Here is a 21,227-nt window from a genome sequence, read left to right on the forward strand (position 1 = left end):
GCTCAAGTTGAACAAATTATGTGAGCAGTTAGTCCAAGTGAATGCAACTCAAGCCATCTACAGGAATTTTACATGCAAGGTCAACCATTTCAATTGAGATAATTTTTTTTTAATTAAAAGTAGGAAACACACAAATATGTCTCAGAACTTTGTTTTTTAAATGGAGTTTATTCTTAGCACATGTCTTTCTATAGAGCCACACCACAATTTGTAGAGTTGCACATGGGTCTAAATGCACTCTCCCTCCCCCAAGATAGTGCCTCAGAATAAGACAACAATATCTCCACAACAATATTTTAAATAAATGAAAGGAAAGGAAGCTAACGTGTCACATCTACCATCAAGGTCTGTACATTTTGAGAAATAAATAATCTTGTGAGGTCCACAATGTCTACTCATTTATTCAGTTCGGTACAAGCTTGTATGAGCTGCCTTAATGAGGGAAGGGGAAATAAGAAAGATAGGAAAAGGGTCTGATTTCTTCTGCTTGCAACAAATATACATGTACACGTCCCCAGTCAGCATGGGTTGTGCAACTGACTTTAGCCATCTCAAAAGTATTTGATGCCAAGTGGTTCTTCTCAGGTACCCAAACCTGGCAGCCTTGTTCAGGCCAGCAGGTTGTCCCACTAGTCAGCATCTTGGCCATTGTCCTCTCTTGGGCGGCAACCAGCTCACACTCTTACCCAGAAAATGTCTTCTTTTTATTATCCTTTTCACCTTTTATTATCCTTTTCACCAAGCTGAGTTTTGTTTTGGGGTCTGTTGTAGTCCAGATGGGGAGGGATGGATGGGAAAGGGGCAGAAGAGGAAAGAAAAGCATGTGAGGGCAAGAACTGGTCTAGAGCTCTGGAAGATTATATGGAGGAGGGAATGGGTGTGGAGGCGCCCTGGTGGGGGTGAGGATGGGGGTGCGGGTGTGGGCTCTGAGTTTGTGGTTTCCCCGGTGGGCCTGCTGAGGCTGAGGCCGAGGCCGAGGCCGAGTTGGAGGATCGCATCTTAGTGTTGGGCAGTTTGTGATCTTTCTTCCACTTCATCCTTCGGTTCTGAAACCAGATCTTGACCTGGCGCTCGGACAAGCAGAGCGTGTGGGCAATTTCGATGCGGCGACGCCGGGTCAGGTAGCGGTTAAAGTGGAACTCCTTCTCCAGCTCCAAGACCTGCTGCCGGGTGTAGGCGGTTCGTGAGCGCTTGGGCTCCCCTCCGTTATAACTGGGGTTGACTGAAAGCCCATAACCCCGAAGGAGAAAGCCAAGGAGGAGGGAGTGGAAGAGAGGGAAAAGAGGAGGAAAGAGAAGGTGGGGTGGGGGAAGAGCAATTGGACATCATCATTATATAATAACCTGACACCAAGTTCACGCAAGATACATAAAACGGCAAAGAAAATGTTTCACAGGCTATTGACAAGGGAAACACCCGAGAGCCATAAAGAATAGTGCTGGGCATTGGGGCTGAAGAAAAGCTTCAAAGACACATGGCCTGAAGCCTCTGCCAGGGCAATTAAATTTATGGGGGCTATAATTACTGCCCTAACAGTTTGGCGTCTCGTAAATCTCCCGATAAAGGGACCCCGGGTACAAAAGGATTCTCACGTTGGGATCAGGCGGCTGGCTGGCGCGCACACACCCACATCCCACTGTAGCTAGAGCCAGCTGGGGGCTCCCCTCCCGAGGCCCCCAACCCCTCGGCCTCTCCCCACGACCCCCGCCCCGACCCTGGAACCCGGGCTCGGTCCCAGCCCACCCTCCCGCGCCTCCCCAGCGGCGCCACGTACCGGCGCTGACATGGATCTTCTTCATCCAGGGGTACACCACGGGCTCCTTGCCCTTCAGGCCCAGCGGGCTCTTGTCGCCCAGGAGCAGCGGGCACGCGGGGGCGCTGCCCCCTGCCGGGACGCCCGGGGTGGCGGGAGCCGCCTCGCAGCGCCGCGGGGGCGCGGAGGCAGCCGCACGATGCTGCGGGGGAGACGGCGGCGGGGGCTGCCGCCCGGGCGGCATGACATGGCTCGCGTGCAAGCCGTGCGCGGGACCCTTGGCGTGCGCCGGGGGCTGCTCGGGCTGCGGCGGCCGCCCGGGGCTGGCGCTGCCGCGGTAGTCATAGGGGTAGGCGGTGTCGGCGGCACCGTGCGCGGGGTAGAGCGCGGCTGCGGGATAGGAGGCCTCGCGGGCGGCCCGCGGCGCGTAGTAGGAGGCTGCGGACTCTCGGCTGCCGCCCGCGTGGGGGAGCTGGGGCTGCTGCTGCGGCAGGTGCTGGGCCGCGGGCACTGGGGGCTGCTGGTAGCCCGGGCCCCCGCCAGGGCCGCCGTCTCTGCCGCCCGGGCCGCTGTGCTGCGCGTACTCCTCGAAGGGAGGGAACTTGGGCTCGATGTAGTTGGAGTTTATCAAAAACGAGCTCATGGTCATTAATTTGTGAAGTGCAAAAATACTAATTTTTCTCGCGTTGTCGTTTTTCTGGGCTCGCCGAAGCCCCTCCCCCTCCTGCCTCGCTTCCCATCCCCCCTTTCCCCCGCTCCCTTCCCCTCCCCCGCTGTCAAGATCCCACCCCTCCCCCTCCCCCCTCCCTCCGCCGCCGACGCCACCAAAATTCGCGCCGCTCCTCCCTCGCGGCTCGCCCGCGCGCGCGCGCGCGGGCGTCCCCGGTGTCGGCCCCGCGCGCGCCCCGCCCAGTACCGCCACGTGACCCGCCCCCGCCAATGTGCGCGCCGCGCGCGCGGACCCGGATCAGGAAGCGCGCGGGCGGGTGATGGATGCTGCTGTCCGGCTCCAGGAGGAGGGAGGGAACTGGAGCTTTGGGCGTCCAAACCCCCAACTTTGAGTTCCTCTGGGAATTCAGGGCCCGCAGTCTTCTGGTCCTCTCGGATGCCCAGACCGAGCCCTATGCGTGCCCTACTCTGGCCTAGGCCTCGGGGCAGACAGACGGCCGCGGCCCAGCGTTGACCTCGGGGCCCAGCTTGGCCTGGCGTCCTCAAGGGTTCGAGGCCGCCTGGGGGAGGGAATGGCGTCGGGACCAAGAGGGTATTCCGGTTTTTATCCTGGCCGGGGAATAAAACGAATGAGGCTAACAGACCGGTTTTCTCACCAGCTGATTCCCTTCCGCACATCATGCCCGCCGCGTCCGCGCCCAACGTCCCCAGTTTGAGAAGCCAGGCAGGAGCGAAAAGGGTGGGTGGGTGAGCAGCTGAGAGAAATCGGCCCCTGGATGTAAAGCAAGGCAATTCCAATACAACCGGATGAGCACTTTTCCTTTTTTCTTTCTTTTAGAAGCAGAAGATACTTGGTTTTTTACCTAAAAAAAAAAAGCAAACAACCTTCCTAATAGCATCTCATTTGATGGAGGTGTCGATTCAGAATGAAACATGCCCCAGTGTAGTAGGTGCGATTGTGAGAAAGTGGCCCAAGGGTGGGGATGCATAAGAGCGATGATGCCGCCACAAAATCGAGCGTTGAGACCAACAACTTCCTACTTCAGAAAAATCTCCAAACAAAAACAAACTAAGGATAGCATAGGCACTGTGCCGAGGGGTCTTTTCCCGCTAAGAGTTTTGTTTTGTCTTTTAGCTGTTGCTTTTCCAGGCTGTATCTGAGGCTAAAGTTATATTTAAGGACGGTCTATAATTTCTGGATTGCTGAAAATTAGCATATTAATGATGTCAGTAGCTCTGGAAAGTGGGGAGAGAGGACTGTTGTCTGCCATTTGGTAATTGAAATTTGATGGGTAAACTAATTATGCCATTATTAACAAATAAATTACTTATTAATTCCACCTAATGTTGATCTTCAAAGTAAATACTGATGCCTTACTCGTTGTGTGTACTTTCCCTTTCCTTTTCTGAGTGACAGACATACCTAGATCCTCTACTTTTCAGCCTAGATTAAAGCAGTGCGTTTAACTAGCATAGTCACCATTCTAAAAACACTTTCATATTGGCATGTAAAGCAAGGATTTTTCAGCTGGTGTACCCTAGTTGATTTTTCAAAGAGCAATATAAACTGCCTTCTCACAACTGAGTCTGAAACGCAGGCAAGGAAAGTCATAGCCTAAGCCTGGAGACACTTCAAAACGAATGTGAATTCTATCTTCATTTATATCGGTTACTCATATGAGTTACTAAATGCTGGAATATATCCATTTGATGGATAGTCATTTAATGCTTAGCCACATAAAGCCCATTATAAGGTACTAATCTTTAAACTAATTTAGGGAAAGAGGTTAAAAAAGGGATCATGTTAGCTTTCTAACTGCAATCACCCTGAAGTGGTACAAAGAGGTTTTCCACATTGGATGTGTGTCTGTGAAGAGTGCTGTCCATTGACATGGCACACCCTGAAAATTTTTAAAAATGAAATCTAGCCACAGACAGAAATCAACGCTGAGTGTAAATCTTTAGACATTCTCTCTAGACTCTCTAGCCTGTGATATAGCTGCCTAAACCAATATCTCTCTACAGCAAGAAAAAATAGTATATACATATGTGTACTACATAACATGAATAATATGTACATACATAAAGTAATTAGCAAAACTGGGCTCTCTAAGCTTCTGGGAAGAAAAAACATGACAAGGAAATTTTGCCTCCCTCCTCGTGTCATCAGACTAAGGTCTTAACCATGTCTGTTCAATATTATTTACAGACACTAAAACACAAAATTCATGTTGTTTAGCCTCAGAACCGTCTACCGAGTTTCTATTTTAAAGTATTAACGAGGCTCGGGCACTGTTTTGTATATGGTTAACCTAAACGAGTTAACTGCGCCTGTGTTTCATGTGGTTCTATTACTTTAGGAAGATGGGCTTACACAGAATCCCCCCAAGGCCTGTAACTTGTCTTTGTGGTTCGTATCATAAACACAAATGAAGCCAGGACCACCAAGTGTTATCTCACACACCGACATTTTGACATTTTACTGCAAGATTTATGGCTGTAATAAACAATCTCAGTACCTTTTCTGATCCTTCCACAATCTCTCTTCGCAAGCCATAGCATCATTCCATTGAATCAAATAATCTTTGGAAAAGCAAAACAAAGAAAACTCTTGCCTTCATATGCGATCCAAGACACCAAAGTAAAGCCAGGAAGAAACTAACTCAATAAATAAATAAACTGAGGTTTACCAGCAGCGCCTTGTCCGAAAAAAGATGGGATGCCCTGAAATCGAGCAGAGAGGGAGTGTGCTAATCTTCGCACGCCAACTGGCTCCAGTCCCAAGCAGGGTGAAAGCGTTATCCTTTTCTTGGGAAACTGGTAAGCACATTTGCTCATTTCCACGTGCAGGGATAACATATATTCCCAACAAAAGCTTTCTTAAAGTCCCATTAAGTGAAATAACTTTTCATCATGTCCTCGAGTCCCAGATGGAGAAGGAGAGTGAAGGGAGTCCAAGGGAGAGGGAGGGCGAGAGGGGGGCAGTGTTTTGCAGCCTAGTTTGAATCTGATTTGAATCATTTTGAATATATTTGGAACAGCCTTCCCTCTTGAATGCAGCCCTGTCCCAAGTTTCAAAGTGACCGAACAGTGACACCGTGCGCATTTTGTTTCTTATTAATCTTACACATTGACAGTCTTTGTTAAATCACAAGGCGCGCCCTTCACCAGCCGACATTTTCATATTTGTTAGACGCGCTGACCTGAAGTTCACCTCGGCCTTGGACTTTGCGCCTCTAAAAGGTCTATACCATGTCTTTTAGAGAGTGGGTGCTTTGCCCAGGTCACTCCTTCTCAGGGAAAACCAAGGCGGGGGCAGCAAAGGAAATGTAAACGTTATGGAATGTATTGACTGTATTTGTCCTTTGTTCTCTAGAGCGAGAGTCCCCCAGACTGACTGTTCGCTGTCTGAAGCACGTCTCTGGAGGGCACGGGAGAAGGACTGAATTTCAAAATGCCTGATGGTGGCATTTGAGGGCTTCCCCCACCTACAGTCGGCATAGGATTTTAGAGAAGCAATACTTTATCAGCCATTTGACCAATTAACTGTTTGGGGGTAATTTCCTTATAGAAGTTTATACTAATGAACACAACCCAGGCATAAGGCATATGAAATTCATATCCGGATTAGACATGAATTTTAACCAGGATCGTGTGAGAGGCCTAAAGATTAAAATCCTCCAAATAAAGAAAGTAAGCACTCTAAAAGCAATAACTTCTGCAGGTACATTTTCTTTGAGTTGAAAAACTAGCTAAGAGGTGTCTGTGATTATTGAAGCTGACATGTTCCTAAGGTGTGGCGCGTTTTTAACCAATAACACAATAACAGGGTTTTCTCAAAGAGACGCATAATTGTCTTGGTGACTAATGGGGGGTGGGTTCCGTTTTCTTCATTTCACTGGCCCAGATGTGGTGAAGTGTTCGCTGCTGTAACAGCAGTCACCACAGTTGTTCCTTTTCCTCTGTTCTCATCTGGCACACCCCCATTTGGCTTCAAGCTCTTGGCCAGAGTGAAAACTTCACACATTGCACAGTGAAAGCAACCTGACTACTTCCACAAAGGCAGTGTTTGGGAAATATTTGCTCTTACCCCTGAACATACCTGGCACCAGCAAATCTAATCAAGCAGACTATAGTGGGATGATCTTAAATGTCCCTGCAAGGGTCTACATTTTGAGTAGTTGAATTAGTTTATCTCTAAAATTAAAAGAAAAACCTAGAAAAAAATGTCATCTTTCTCTTCTCTGTTTCCCTACACGAATTACTTGAAGATCAATACACAGAAAAGGAAAATACGTCCCCCAGAAAATAGATGCTAACGGTACCAACACTTAACGTTAATATAGGTGCATGAAAAATAAAATATTGTTTAGCTCTCCAGTTGCAGTGCACACACAAGGCATGGTTCCAGTAGGCTTCCCTCACACACTATTCCCTTTCTTTTCTACTCTCCCGCCCTCCCTCCTTAGCTTGCTTCCCCTCTCCTTGGCTTTCATTCCAAATGTATTTTTAAAGAGTATTTTCTGGAGAATAGAAGTCTGTCACTGTGGTCTTGAGAAGAGGTCTGGCATTTGTGGATTCTACCTTCCTGCTTAAATGGCGTATTCTTTACAGTTTATTCACCCATAGATTGTAGCATTTCTCTTACATTCAGTGTAGGGTTCACAATAAACATAATGAAAAACTTTCAACAACAGGAATATTTTCCTGGTACCAATAAGCATTTTCTCACTGGTGGAGGGGGTAGAGGAATCCTGCCCCTTTCCGGAGGGTTTCCACTTCCTTTCTCCCCTTCCCAGCTCTTTGCATTTAGTGGGTGGCAGTTTCAGAAAAAGCATTCTGTCCTTGAAAATTGCAAAGGATACACTTTGCAAGAAGTGCCTGTGTTTGCCCTTGTTCTCACACACTTTAGGGATCATTAAAGGTACTAAAAAGGAAAAAAACTGGCCAAAATCACAGTTTTCAAATAAAGGAAGTTTCCTGCCCGATCTCTTTCCTTTGAAGGTATGATGGAACACTGGCAACTTGCTACATTATTTCTAAAGGTCCACTGATGAGTTTTGAGCTTTTTTATTTTGTGACAAACGCACAAACAGACTCCTGGTTCTCCAGCATCTAGGGTGTTGGTGCTTCAATAATCTATGCCTATTTACCTGCTGCTATTCCCTTAGAATGGGAGCGATAATTCAAGATGAAATACAGCATGTATTAGTCTTGAAAAGAGGAATTTTCTATCCTTTCCTTCGTAATTGAGGTCATTCAACCACTAGGGTTCACCTGGAGTCCATACCGTGATACACGCGTCACTCTGAGCCATTTTATCTTTTGTGCTGATAGTCAAGATCGCAACTCTAACATTGACATCAAACTCTGTCTGGGCAGATGACGAAGAGCGCTGCACAACGTAAACTTTTGACCCTCAACTTTTTGACCTGCAGTTACAACCACAAAGATACACAAAGCTGTGCCTCTTCTTTCAAGGGGAAGCCCCCCACCCCAGGAGCTCAGGGATGCCCTGCTTCTGCCACTGCCTTTTGGAGTAAGAGGGTGAATTGGATATTTTTGTGTGTTTGTGACTGTATTTCCTGTCAAGTCAGCCTCCTACCTCCTTTTGTCATCACTTAAATAGGAATGAGATTATTATAAAATCACTCATCATTACGTTTACAAGGAAAATTTGGAGTAGGAGGCTTTTGCGAGGGGAACCTCGTAAAAAGCGAAAGAAAAGAAAAGACGGGGAGAAAGCAGGCAATGAAAGTGGGAGACTTTTCCTTTATTTAAAAATAAAGACGCAGCCCTAATTGTTGGGAAAGCTGGCCCAGGCAGGAGAGTTGACTGTGAACTTGTACTAAAGCGTGCTCTGCTGGCGATTCCTAGGGTGTGCAGATTTATCTTCTCTGCATTTACTTAACCCGGCAGTGAACTGCACGGGCGTCATTTGTTAGGCGATGACAGACTTCACCTCCAGCAAGGGCTGCTTCACAAAATCGCAATAATTACCCAATAACCTTCATAACAAATATTATTATTGAAAAGACCGGTTTGTGGGGAAGGGAACTGGTGGGAGAAAGGCAGCTTTCTTTGCAAAAAAACACCAAATAAAACCGTCCTAGTCAGATCTTTCGGTTCTGGGGTTTAGAGTGGCTAGGACTGTGGCTCCCCTCTCCTATGTGGGTGGGAGCCTAGGCAGACCCCCTCAGTCCTGTCTGGAAGCCCCGATTATAGTTTTGTCATTGTCTAGAAAGAAATTCTGCCTTAGAAGCCAAAGGGATGGCGCCCACAACGTTCTGCACTCTCCACGATGGGCAAACCTCAGACAGACTCCAGAGCGAAGGTGGGGGATAGCCTTTGCAGGGCATCTTTCAAGCTAAAAGGATTGTTTTCCTCTTTAATAGCCTATCTTTCAGGATGTAATTTGCTCTCCCCTCACTAGTTGTTTGGATATAATACTCTTCACATCTCAACAAATGAACATGACTCCGTTTCTGGTAGAAAATTCTGTCTTGCTCTCCCAGAGCTGCCAACAATGAAGCGGGGGGAAAGAACAGGGGGGAAAAAAGGAATCTTGGCATAAGGTTGTGAAATTAGAGCATGGAAACCCTAACAAACCCCTAAGTAAGTGTGACCAGAAGCTTCCTATTATATTTATAGTTCAGGAAATATTGTCTCTTCAGCTTGTAGAAACAAACGGGGCCTGGCACATTTCGGATGCCTTCTCCTTTTACAAAGCTAGGAGCACAGACAAACACTTCTGCCACCAGCTGAGGCTAGATGTCTTCATAAAACCCTTAGTGACAGAGATTTTTTTTCCTAAGTAAGTTCCTCTGCAAAAGCAACCCAAAAGAACGCACGAGAAAAAAAATAACTTATCTACAAAATGTGCACATAACCAGCCATCCTCCTTACTGTGCTTCCTATGAAAATAGGAAGAGAGAAAAAAATTCCTCCAATAACGCTCACATAGGTCTGACTGGATGCTGTATTTTTTTAAAGTCAGTTAACCGCATGTGAGTTGGCCTGCCGTCTTAAACTCTAAAGTTTTATGATGATTACAACAGACAGAAATAAGCAAGCTGACAATATTTATAGCCTGTAATTTTTTTAATGCTTGGGAAAGATTCCCCCATATTGTGTGATGCTAATCCAAGAAACTTTCTGCCCATTCCCATACCCAGAGGGGGACGTGACCACAGAGGTGGTGTGGACACTTCTTCCAGGCATGTTACTCAAATGAACCTGCCAGCAGCTCTATCACTCTTTTTTTCTGCCACTAATTTTAGTCACCAAGAAGTCACTCAATCAAGATCACCAAATGAATAACTAAAATAAAACCTTAACCCAGTATTTTCCAGTAAAGAATCCGAAACTCAGAGCAGCAGAAGAAAGACTCCAGAATTCTCACAGACATCTAAAATAATAAAAGAGAACCCAAATAAAGTTTATATTCTGGTTGCCACTAAGATGCAGACACATCTTCCTGAGTGCTGAACTGCTCTCAGGAAATGCTCACTTTAACAGGTTACACAAAACGACCTCAGGGATTCGCCTTGCCACTATTCAAGAGGAGTGGGACTTGTGGGAGGGTTTCGATTTTTCAAAAAACTTCCCAGGTTTTGCTTTCTGAACCTCTGACTTTGGGGACATCTGTTGGACTTATGTTGAGTGTAAGTGGCCTCTGCACAATAAAGTTTGTGGAAATTCCAACTCTACACTTTAAATGTTTTCACTTTAAGGACTTACTAAATATCTTTACCAGTTAGCACTTGCAGAAAACCACCTAGCTAGCTCCTAAGGAGAAAAGCATTTGGAGACAGAAGATCCCATTTTTTGTTTCATTTCTGAGTTGGAGGATTTGGCTTAGTTCTTCATACAGGATGGGGGAAATCTGCTAGATCCCTTGTGGGTACCCATTCAGAGAAAGACCCCAGGGCAGGCCACAGGGTCCCCAGTCATGGCTTTGCCACTGAAGAATGTAGAGGGTTGGGGCCAGAAAGGGTGGCTGAGACCAAGCTGGAATTGTACCTAGGAAAAATCTATCTCACCCATTGGTGCAATATTGGGGACTGTTTTGGAAATCATAGATTATGTAAATTTCCTGGGATCAAACAGAAAGAGCAACTAACAAAAGAAAGGCGGAAATCTCCTACTGACAAACGACCTATTTCTTCCCTAAACTACCCTTTATGATGTGTGTGGAAAAACAACCTAATGGTCCTAGGGACTTTTAAGTTGGACATTGAAGACACCTCGATTTCCCCCCAAACTTTAGGGCACAGTTTGGAAGAAAGAATTTGCCTGTATATTGAGGGGGAATAAATTAATCTTTCGTGCTATCTAGGGAGATGCCTAAGTTGCCTTTTGAGGGTCCTGTGCATAGATTTTAAATTCTACAAAAGGAGAGGAAAAGGAAAGAAGAAGAAAGGCAAGGCAGAAGAAAAGAAAGCGCTGTAACGCCTTTCATTTAGCTTGGGGATTCAAAGACTAAAGTTAAATCCGGCCATAAAGTTTATTGCTTCAGACTCACAGGCTGGTGAGAACAGTCCCACCGAAATAAAAAGAACGTGCAGGCAAACAAGGTTCAGGGCCTGGTCCCTGGTGCGGGGGAGGGGGTGCTGAGCCCTCCCCCGCAAGGTGGGGACCCGCGGTCCCCAGCGTCCCGCGGGCGCCAGCGGCCTGGGCTCGGCCTGGCGACCCAGGGGCCCAGCCTAGAGGTGCCGCCCGCACCCGGCCGGCCTCTGCACCCTCGGGCTCTCCCGATCCAGCCTGCGACCCGGCCCCAAAGGCCGTCACCTCCGTTCAGTGCTGCCAAATGACCCCGGCCCGCGGAGACGTATTGCCACAACCCCGTCAGAAATCCCGCCGGCGTCCGCCTCGGCCCTGCCCGGGCCTTTCTTTCAAACTCCCCAGCGCGCCCCAGCGCAGCGCGGCCTCGGCGCCCGCAGCCGGCGCCACCCCCCCACCCGGCTCCCAGCCCCCACCCAGGGCTCCGCAGACCCAGCAGAGCCCGGCCCTCCAGCCCCGGGATGGGGGCGGCCCTGCCCGGTCTCCGCATGCAGGCCTACTCGCACACAAAAATCATCTTTTTGCACGCCGGCGAGAGCAGCGGAAGTCATTAACATCCGCGCTGGTGCAGCAATTAAAGTTAGGCCCAGGGATGCGGCGCGGCCACAGGCGCTCTGCACCGTGGTGCCTCCGAAAGCTGGCTCTTGGCGCTCCTAATTTGGGCAGAGGGAAAGTTTGCTCTCCCCTTTGGAATTCCGAGGCAACCTCAGAGTTATTGAACCAGAGAGAGAGAGAGAGAAAGATCCAGAAAGAAAGTTTTCAGAGTACAAATAAACTTGAAAGCGCTCAGGGGGCGAGCTTACCTTAACTCGGAGGGAGCCATTTTTTCAGAGTTTTGAGAAACTTGCGGTCTGGACACTTCTGGACCTAAAATTGACAATTTGAATGACCAGGTGGCACACGTAGCCTGCAAAAGAGTCAAATGGAGTCCAGCGTCAGTGAGATTATATGTTATGTGGTATATAATGTTGGATGTCAACTCCCCAAAACCATAAAACTTACTTTAATGGCCCCACGTGACGTTTTATAGCCAGTGAGCCGATCTGTCTGTGCTATGGATGATTTTACGATCTAATTCATAGACAAAACCCTATTCATTTGGCACCCAAATGTCATATAGCCGGAACTGGGGCTTATAAAGTTTACTGTTTTATAACTTTTTAAAGGAAAGACGGCATCAGTGTAAGCAGTCGGTAAATGTGCAAATCTCTAGTTGCGCTTTAGCTGCTCTGAGGAGTTTCCCAATCGAGCTAGGATGGGGTAAGTACCTTCGATTTGTAGCAAATTAATTATAGCAAAAGAAGCCAACTGGGTTCAGGAGGGCGAGGAGTGGGAAAGGGTGCCTGGCTGGGTTAAGGGCAGAGGGTCTGGGGGCCACAACTTGACATAGCAGCCTCTTCAGCAAGTGGAGGCCTAGGATGGCCTTAGGAGAGAAGCGGCATCTGTGTGGGCCCCCGAGGGCCGCTAACAAAGCCCTGGACTTTTTCTCCTTTCTCTCTCTTCCTCTCTCTTTCGTACCCATCAAGTTAACCTGGTTTCCTCAGAGACGGGCAGGTTGGACTCAGGCTTTGCAACCACCTAAAGCTTTTCCACCTTCTGCCCCGAACTCTCTGATGGGTCAGTTAGGGAGGCCACGGGTCAGGGTGTTGGTCTGAGGTCCCCTTGCACAGGCAGACTGCTCAGGTGGCCTCAGACTCACTGCCTCCCAGCACTGGACAGACAGACAGAAGAGCAAACAGAGCCACTTGCTATTTGGCACAAACCAGACCAAGAGAACTTACAATAGAAAGTTTATTTTTTGTTTCCAGTCAGTATTTTTTCCTTAAAAACAAATACAAAAAAAAAAAAAAAAAGCTGATCACAGTTTGCTTAAACAGCCAGACTTGGACAATATTTGTAACTTTGTTCACAAAAACATACATCACTGAAGCTGCGCTTATAAGAGCCACTTCCAGAGTTCGTGCAAAGGGTCCTACAAAGGCACGCAGGGACACACCGCTCAGAGTCACAGTTTTCATCACAGAGTCACTAGTCACTACACGTCGAACAAGTTAAGTTGTGTCTCATCAAGTCACCTCTACAACAGCATTAATTACACAAGGAATATAGGTAGTTTGAATAAAAATATCTTTAACAGCTTGGAGCTATTGAGACAGGAACACTTCCACTCACATGCACAGTTAAACAACTGGAGTGCAACACACAACATTGGCACTAAACGAGGTCGAAGGGGGACTTTTTTGTGTTTTTTTTCTCTTTTCTTTTTTTGTCATAGTTACTTCAAGTAACACAGCTTGCTTCATATAAATAAGTTAAAACATCTATTTTTTTTTCAAGACAAAGCCATTCAGGACAAAGAAATGAAGAGAAAGCAGATCTACTTATACAGGCGCTATAATGGCAATAAACAGGCTCATGATTAAAAGATGAATTAGGGCAACGAGAACAGGGCTTCTTCACAGAAGGAACACAAGGGAGTTTCAGAAAGTCACCTTAGGACTGACACTACGCGGGACCCGGCTAATACTGCTCAGTACTTTAAACGCTCAAATACTCAGGGGCGGAAGGCCCCTCCCGCCGCCGCCATGCTCATGCTTTTCAGCTTATTATCTTTTTTCCACTTCATTCTCCGGTTTTGGAACCAGATTTTAATTTGTCTCTCGGAGAGGCAAAGAGCATGTGCTATTTCAATCCTTCTTCGGCGGGTCAGGTAGCGGTTGAAGTGGAACTCCTTCTCCAGCTCCAGGGTCTGGTAGCGCGTGTAGGCCGTTCGGGCCCTTTTGCCTTCCGGGCCGCCTATGTTGTCTGCAACAGAAAAGTCAGCGGTTTAGCCACCCACTCCTCAGCCTCTGGCTACCAAAGTCCGCCAGCTGGACCAGCCAGGGTCCTGAACGGGGGAGAAAAGCTCAACAAGTCTCCCTCCTCACTCGCCCGCCCGCCCCTCCCGAATTTCCTTCCCTCTTCCTTTCTAGAGAGAAAACAATAAGATTTGGACTCTGGGAACAATCGGCCCATCCGAAGCTGGAGCCGCGTCCCGGACGATCCCCCGGCTTTCCCTCGCCCCTCTCTTGCCCTCTGGCCCTGCCCCTGGCGCCCTGAGGCGGGGCACAGCCCTCACAGGCTGCCCACCACCCAGAAACCCACCAAAGCAAGGCCCTTTTCTGTGCGCCCAAGTAGCCTCCAGATCACCCTCCCTTAAAGTTCCAGCCCCGCGAGCCGCCTCCTGTTCCAGCCTGCACGCTTGGGGCGCCTGCTTTCTTTTTCTTCCCTTTCCTTTCCTGCTCTCCCTCCTGCCCCCAAACTTCAGAATCCCGCCGGCTCTCGCCTCGATTATTCCCCCCACCAAGCCCCTTTTCGGGGACTCTAATTAGTAACGCTGTTTCCCCAGCGTAGCCCTCCTCATAAATTATCAGTCCTGACAAGCCCGATTCACGGCCCCTACTGCCATCCTCTACCTCTCTGCGCCCTGCTCGGCTGGCCTGACCCATGAGCGCGTTCCGAGGCGCTGGGGTTGGATATGTTTTTTTTTTCCTTTCCCCCCTTTTCAACGTCTAAACTTGGCTAGCCAGCGGCCCCTTTCCCCGCATTTGTGAGCGCTGGGCGCTGCAGAAAAGAGAAGGAGGAAGAAGGAAGGCAGGGGAAGGAGAACGGCGGGGAGAGGCTCCACAGGGCTGGGAGAGGCGAAACCAGGACAGTGACGGGGAGAGAGAGGGCGGTAAAGGAGAGTGTGGGGGGGGGGGGGAGGACCGAGAGCCGCGCCCCCGCGGCCGCGTGGATTTAGGAAAAGACTGGCTTTACCATGACTTATGTGCAGCTTGCGCATCCAGGGGTAGATCTGGGGTTGGGCGGGCGGCGCCGGGCTCGGCTCGCTCTGAGCGCTCGCCTGCTCGCTGCTGGCGGGGGCGTCCTCCTCGGCTCCGGACGCCGTGCCAACCCCCTCTCTGCTGCTGATGTGGGTGCTGCCGGCGTTGGCCGAGGCGCCGCTGGAGTTGCCCAGGGAGTTTTTCCCGCCGTGGTGGCTGTCGCTGCCGGGCGAAGGGGCCACGGCGGAGCAGGGCAGCGGGTCGGGCGGAGGCGAGTGCGTGGACGTGGCAGGCTGGCTGTACCTGGGCTCGGCGGGCGCCGCGCTGGCGCTGGCCGCGTAGCTGCGGGCGCGCTCCGCGGAGCCAAAGTGGCCGGAGCCCGAGCGGCCGACGCTGAGATCCATGCCATTGTAGCCGTAGCCGTACCTGCCGGAGTGCATGCTCGCCGAGTCCCTGAATTGCTCGCTCACGGAACTATGATCTCCATAATTATGCAACTGGTAGTCCGGGCCATTTGGATAGCGACCGCAAAATGAGTTTACAAAATAAGAGCTCATTTGTTTTTTGATATGTGTGCTTGATTTGTGGCTCGCGGTCGTTTGTGCGTCTATAGCACCCTTGCACAATTTATGATGAATTATGGAAATGACTGGGACATGTACTTGGTTCCCTCCTACGTAGGCACCCAAATATGGGGTACGACTTCGAATCACGTGCTTTTGTTGTCCAGTCGTAAATCCTGCCTGATGACCTCTAGAGGTAAACTCGGGCACTAATGGGGGAGTTGGGTGGAGGCGAGAGGAGTGGCGCGCGCGCCCCAGGCGCGTGCCCGCCACTCGCCGCCGTCGTTCAGTCGGACTCGAGCGCCACCCGCTGGAGGCAGGGCGCATCCCTCCGCTTCCGACCCGGGGCTGCAAGGGCCGGGGTCGAATTGAGGTTACAGCCCATTATGGCAAAATTATTGCATTTCCCTCGCAGTTCCATTAGGATGTACCAATTGTGAGGCCGTCAGCTGCCGATCGCGTGCCCGGCGAGGATGCAGAGGACTGAGGGGAGATGGTGACTTGGATTTTATTTACAACAACTTTATTTCCCTGCTGTGCAGCCCCTCTTATTTTTGTGTCGGTTCTGACCGTCGTGCCGGCAGCTCTGAAATTTGAAAATACAGATATCACCTTCGGGGAAGGGGGGGGGAGGCCATTTAGCCAATTGGAGAAATAAATCCTACCCGCAGCAGCAGCTACAATTACGGCTCTGTTTTTGCGAGCGCATGAGGGACAGTGTCCCTGCCGCTCTTAAATGACAGGCGTCTATTAAAGATAGCTTTTGTGTAGCGTTTCTCCGAGGCGAGGTCAAATTCCATACACTTTTATAGCCGGAGTCGATTTTTCTTTCGTGTAAATATGGTTTTCGTGTCATTAGTTTGCTATTTGATTTGCTATAAGTATCCAGCCTGGAGAGTCTTCACCACCGGGTCACTTTCCTCGAGCCAACCGGGCCCCAAGTCGGAGGGTTCTCGGTGAACCCAGCGAGTGGGCCCAGGCTCCCCGCAGCCACAGAAGCTGCTTGGGCCTGGGGATTCGTGGGCCGAGTTATTAGGGTCTTGCTTAGACCTCCAGAAGTAAAATGAGGACGCTAATGAAAGCATTTTGTGGCAGTGCCTAGTACCTCCGTAGTTATCTTCCTGGGTTCTGAAAGACGAAAGTAAATCACAAATATAGCTTAAAGTTGGGTGTGGGGGGAGGTGTCCCCGCTGGAGAGGTCAGGCGTCTCAGGCGCCCCTGGCACATTTGGAAACCAGGACTCTTGCCGCTCCCATAGCCCTGGGCTGCATCCTTAGGTCCTGAGAGCTGTTGTGGTGGTAGCGCCGGCCCTGTTGGAGGCGGGGAGCCGGAATCCGGAGCTCGGGGAGCCCAGTCATTCCCAGGTCTGCAAGATTCCACCCGCGCCCAGGTTGGCTCGGCTGGGCTGAGGCTGCTTCTCTTCCAAGGACGGTTGCGCGCTGGGCCGAGAGACAAGGCTCTCTCGGGCCCCCTTTGTTCCTCGCGCTTCTTCCTTTCTGGGGGCGGCCTGGGAGGCCTCGGCAGAGCCGGGGCCCCAGACTTTAGGCTCCCTCTTCCCAGTGGCCGGAGTTGATTTGGTGATGCCCTCCGGGACTTGGTGGCGAGGAACCGAGGCGGAAACGCCCAGACACCAAAGGAGGCTCGGCACCGGGTTCTTTCCTCTCCAGCAACCCCGGGACCCGAGCTCAGGGGCGTGCAGAGGCGCTAACACAAGAGCCGGGAACCGATTGGGGCGCGCCCTGAGACCCGGAGCGGGCTTGGGCAGGCTTGGAGAGCGGGATTGCGTGTGCAGTGCGCCTCGCTCTACCGCTGGGATTGGCTGTGTGTGAGGTGTTTTTTTTTTTTTTTTCTTGTAAGAAATAAATGCTCAGACGTTTGCAAAGCGCCGGGCTCCCCTGAAGCTGCGAAAGCCCCCCGGATGGGAGCAGGCGGGAAGAAAAGTTGGGGAGTAGGCGAAGGCAAGGGGGCAAAGCCGAGGGAGGTTGCGGCGCGGGCCTGGTCCCTGCCCAGGCGTCTACTCGCCCGCTTTTGCCTCAGCGTCCTCCCCGCTGGGTTGTGTGGAATTGATGAGTTTATTTTCCTTTTTCCACTTCATGCGGCGGTTCTGGAACCAGATCTTGATCTGGCGCTCGGTGAGGCAGAGCGCGTTGGCGATCTCGATGCGGCGGCGCCGCGTCAGGTAGCGGTTGAAGTGGAACTCCTTCTCCAGCTCCAGCGTCTGGTAGCGCGTGTAGGTCTGGCGGCCTCGGCGCCCGTGACTCCCGTACACAGCACCTGCGGTCAGAAATGGCCGGGCGCCGGTAAGCCAGGATCCGGGCAGCCAGACCAGTCAGCCCCGCGCCCCACGCCCCGGTCTTGGGGCTGAAAACCACCCGTCTCTCCCACAATGTCTGGGGCCGAAAGCGGGCTGGATGGGAGAAGATTATTTCATATTAAGCGAGATGTGTTCCACCTAAAACGACTTGGGGTGGGAAATTATTGTTTTTGAAAAATCTGCTCTGTAAAAAAAAATTACAAGCAAAAGAATAGAACAGCATTCTTAGATCGGGGTACCTAAGCCTGTTTTGTGGGAGTAGAGTGTGTGTGTCTGGGAATGGTGGGTATGGAACCCTGTGGGTAGGGTAGACGCTCCGAATTCACACACGGACCTCTGTGAAGATGTTACTGTGGCCAGCCATGTCAGGACACAATATGCTTTTTTAAAAAAATTTAAATGGTGAGCCCTCTCAAATCTTTGCAAATGCCTTCCAATTGTCTGGCCCTTCTGAGAAACGCAGAGCTCTTGAAAACACAAGTGGATTTTAAAGCAAAAGACTGTAAGTTGAAAAATCCGCACTAGCCTCTGTCCTTCTCCAAGGATTCCCTGTAGATTTTTTGGAAACCAGGAGCAAAGAGATGGAGCTATGGGCCACCTGGGGTTTCTGGAATGAAGGACTGTGATGGGCTATCTGTTCTAGTGCCAAAGGAACCCATGGGTGGGGGGCTCCCCCAAAGCTGGGTGTATGAGACACAGGCAGGGCCTCAGAAGGAGGCAGAAGTTGGCTGTGAGTGAACAGTTGAGTGGAAGGAGGAGGGGAGGGAGGAGAGAGAGGAAAAATCCTGAGGCTGGGGATGTGGCCCTCCAAGGCTTTGGGGAGACACTGCAAGGGGCCAAATGAGGGCCTTTATCTAGATGCGTTTCTGAAGGGCAGAAAGGTGAGGGGGTTGGGAGGGAAAGGGGAGTTCTCAGAATGGGTGCAGAAGGCCATCACGGCTTGGGGATCTGAGCAGGGTGTTACCAGCGTGCAGTGAGGGCAGGCGCTCTCTCCCATCCAGCCTTGCTCTCTCTTCAGGTTGCCCCTGTCACTGGGTCTCACATAGCATGGCAGTGAGCCCCCCACACGCTCCCTAAGTTGTCACCTTACATGGACACTAGTGCCCCGCCTTCATGCTGCCACAGCCTGATTGCCCCATTGGGAATGGGTTGCATTTTTTATTTTTTGAAATCTCTTTTTAAAAACCCAAAGAAACTTTGTTCATTCTTTCCTCCTTTCTTTCTATTTCCTCTTTCTACTCTCTCTGTCTCCTCCTTCCTTCCTTCTTTCCCTGCCTCCTTCCCCCTCTCCCTCCACTCTCTTGAGGGGCTGCAGGGAAACACCTTACCCGCGCAGGAGTTCATCCGCTGCATCCAGGGGTAAACAGGACTCGTGTACTTCCGGTCGGTGCCTTCGTCATGGAGGGCTTTGCCCGGCACGCTGTTGCTGTCGGGTTTGTACTGCTGCTCGGGAGAAAAGTGCAGGTAGTCCCCGGGGCCCCTTTGCTTGCCACTGCCCGAGGGCGAGGCACCACTGAGGTCCTTATCAGAATAGAAACATGAGGCCCCGTACTCGTAGGACGCCCGGTTGCAGGCCAGGACCGAGTTGGACTGTTGGTAGAAACAAGGTGAGGTGTACGTCTTGTCCGGGAGGCTCGACGCCCCGTACGAGGCCGGGAAGGGCCTCAGCGCGTCATAGCCGGCCGGGTAGAGGGGCAGCTGGCCCAAGAAGGAGTCCTGGCCGCTGGGCAGGCTCCCGGGGAAAGTGGGATTCACAAAATAGGAACTCATTTGCGCGCCCCTCTGCAGGACTGTGATTTGTTGTGTATTAGTACATCTGGCTATAACTATTAGTAGTCATCGAACTGGTTTGTTTCTGGATGGCCGAACGCCAAAAGCGACAGCAGCAAATCGCACCAGCTGACGCGGCGGCGGCCAATGGGAGCGAGCGCCGGAGCCCGCTCCCCGGGGACCGCGGCGACCGAGGCAGCAAAGTTACAAACAGCCCCCAGCCCGCCCGCCCGCCGCCCGCCCGCCGCCCGCCCGGCAGATTAATGGGCGCGCACAGCCAGCCGGCCCGGCTCTCTTCCCGAAAGCCGGTGGCGGGCGAGGCGTGGGCAGGGGCGTGCGGCTCGGGCCGGGGTAGGGGCACCCGCGTCCGGGTTGATGCAAAGACCTGGCCAGGCCCGCTCTTTCCTCCCCCCACCACCCCCCTTTTGTGTTGTTGGATTTTGCTGGGTTTTCTCTCCAAACAGGAAACCTGACAGCCCCGCGCAGGGAGGGGCGGTGACGAGGATGTCTTTGCTCCGGGCCGGCCTGCCCTCCCGGCAGGGCCCTGAGTTTGCCCCTCCCCCTGCACTCCCCTACCCGTGGGTGCGGGTTCCGGAGCTGGAGAAGGGCTCTGAGAAACCAGGCCTTCACCCCTGCTCCTCACTCCTGCGCCTTAGGGATCGATGCATCACCTCCTCCTCTCCTTCCCCACTCCCACCAAGGGCCTGGGCCTCGCCGCCAAGGAGAAAGGCTCACCTCGAGCTGACCAGGACCAGGACGAGGCTAGTCTCTAACCCCGCAGGCCCCCTACTCCCACATACAACACGTCTCCTTTGAGTCTCCAGGGGCCTCCTTCCAATGGCCAGCGATTGCCTGGCCTCAAAGCACCCCTCACAAGCTGTGAGCCCCGCTCCTGCTGCCTCTGAGCCCAGGAACCGAGAGGTCAGAAACCACTGGTTTCAACAAGAAAGGGACCTACAGAAGAGTGGTTGTGAGACTGAGCTCCGAAGCCAGCCCTGGGACCTGCTCCCCTTGCCCGAGCCCAACTCGCCAGACTCTCCCTCTGCCTGCCACCCTGATAGCTCAGAGATGAGACAGATCCAGATGTGGAGTCTCTGTCCTCATTTCAGAGGTGCTGGTGACCCAGGGTCCCTGGCGCAGCCGGGCACAGAGGGCAGCTCCGCGGGCCCAAGGCCGCGGGAATGATGGATGTGCTTGGCTTCTGGGTCACCTGTCCATGGGCTCTGTCCTGGGATGTCCCCTTTCCTGCCCTTTCTGGGACATTTTGGGGGACCTGCCACCCACAGTTGCTCCAGGACCAGAAACAGTTTGTCTCACCAGCTCCAGAAATTCTCTGAATTGCTTTTACTGCAGCCCCAGGCCTGGCCTTCCCCAAACAGGACAGGAAAATCCTGTCCTGGGCTGCGCTCTCTTGCCTGAGGTGTTCCTTTGAGATAGTTGACTTTTATAGCACGTGGATCAATCTCATTTTGTAAATGTGATATCTTTCCAATGGCATTTTTACAACTGTATTTGTTAGGCTTGTAAAACCCCTTGAATTATCTTTAAAATGCTCAGTTCTCTGGAGCCTGAAGAACGATTTATTTATGCGATTTGGTTGAATTTCCAGAGGGTGTTTATAAGATCTGTAAAACTGGCGAATGCAGGCTGATGGGGTTCAGGACTTGGGGGGTGTGTGGCAAGGCCCCCCTAGGAATCTGGCAACGACTTCCTTAATCTCTTCCTTGCTTTTCGATTTCTCCCCTCACTTCCCCCAAGGAGAAAACATTGGGAAAGGACTGGGCTATGACTGG

General features: G+C 51.2%; 3 protein-coding genes across 3 annotated transcripts; all 3 read right to left on the reverse strand.

Moving 5' to 3' along the window:
* Nucleotides 1–157: 157 nt before the first annotated feature.
* HOXA4 (homeobox A4) lies at nt 158–2,402 on the reverse strand. Its single transcript, XM_060019916.1, has 2 exons — nt 1,775–2,402; nt 158–1,222 (listed from the first exon to the last, which is right to left on the reverse strand). Exons 1-2 carry the CDS (start codon nt 2,400–2,402, stop codon nt 858–860), a joined length of 993 nt encoding a protein of 330 aa, XP_059875899.1. The 3' UTR covers nt 158–857.
* Nucleotides 2,403–12,641: 10,239 nt separating this feature from the next.
* On the reverse strand, nt 12,642–15,819 carry HOXA5 (homeobox A5). The gene is made up of 2 exons (XM_060020642.1): nt 14,783–15,819; nt 12,642–13,789 (listed from the first exon to the last, which is right to left on the reverse strand). Exons 1-2 carry the CDS (start codon nt 15,675–15,677, stop codon nt 13,539–13,541), a joined length of 1,146 nt encoding a protein of 381 aa, XP_059876625.1. The 5' UTR covers nt 15,678–15,819; the 3' UTR covers nt 12,642–13,538.
* An 871-nt stretch (nt 15,820–16,690) lies between these two features.
* Nucleotides 16,691–19,602, reverse strand: HOXA6 (homeobox A6). The gene is made up of 2 exons (XM_060020643.1): nt 18,993–19,602; nt 16,691–17,624 (listed from the first exon to the last, which is right to left on the reverse strand). The coding sequence occupies exons 1-2, from the start codon at nt 19,432–19,434 to the stop codon at nt 17,365–17,367; spliced, it is 702 nt and encodes a 233-aa protein (XP_059876626.1). The 5' UTR covers nt 19,435–19,602; the 3' UTR covers nt 16,691–17,364.
* Between the last annotated feature and the right edge of the window lie 1,625 nt (nt 19,603–21,227).

This window comes from Delphinus delphis, chromosome 9, assembly GCF_949987515.2.
Source record: "Delphinus delphis chromosome 9, mDelDel1.2, whole genome shotgun sequence".
Taxonomy (NCBI): domain Eukaryota; kingdom Metazoa; phylum Chordata; class Mammalia; order Artiodactyla; family Delphinidae; genus Delphinus; species Delphinus delphis.

Coding starts and splice junctions, on each gene's coding strand:
- HOXA5 (XM_060020642.1), bottom strand. CDS start 15,677: ATGCGCCCTGCCTCCAGCGGGTGGCGCTCGAGTCCGACTGAACGACGG. Junction 13,790..14,782: donor CAAGCTGCACATAAGTCATG/GTAAAGCCAGTC, acceptor TTTCTGTTGCAG/ACAACATAGGCGGCCCGGAA.
- HOXA6 (XM_060020643.1), bottom strand. CDS start 19,434: ATGAGTTCCTATTTTGTGAATCCCACTTTCCCCGGGAGCCTGCCCAGC. Junction 17,625..18,992: donor GCGGATGAACTCCTGCGCGG/GTAAGGTGTTTC, acceptor TTCTGACCGCAG/GTGCTGTGTACGGGAGTCAC.
- HOXA4 (XM_060019916.1), bottom strand. CDS start 2,402: ATGACCATGAGCTCGTTTTTGATAAACTCCAACTACATCGAGCCCAAG. Junction 1,223..1,774: donor GAAGATCCATGTCAGCGCCG/GTACGTGGCGCC, acceptor ATGGGCTTTCAG/TCAACCCCAGTTATAACGGA.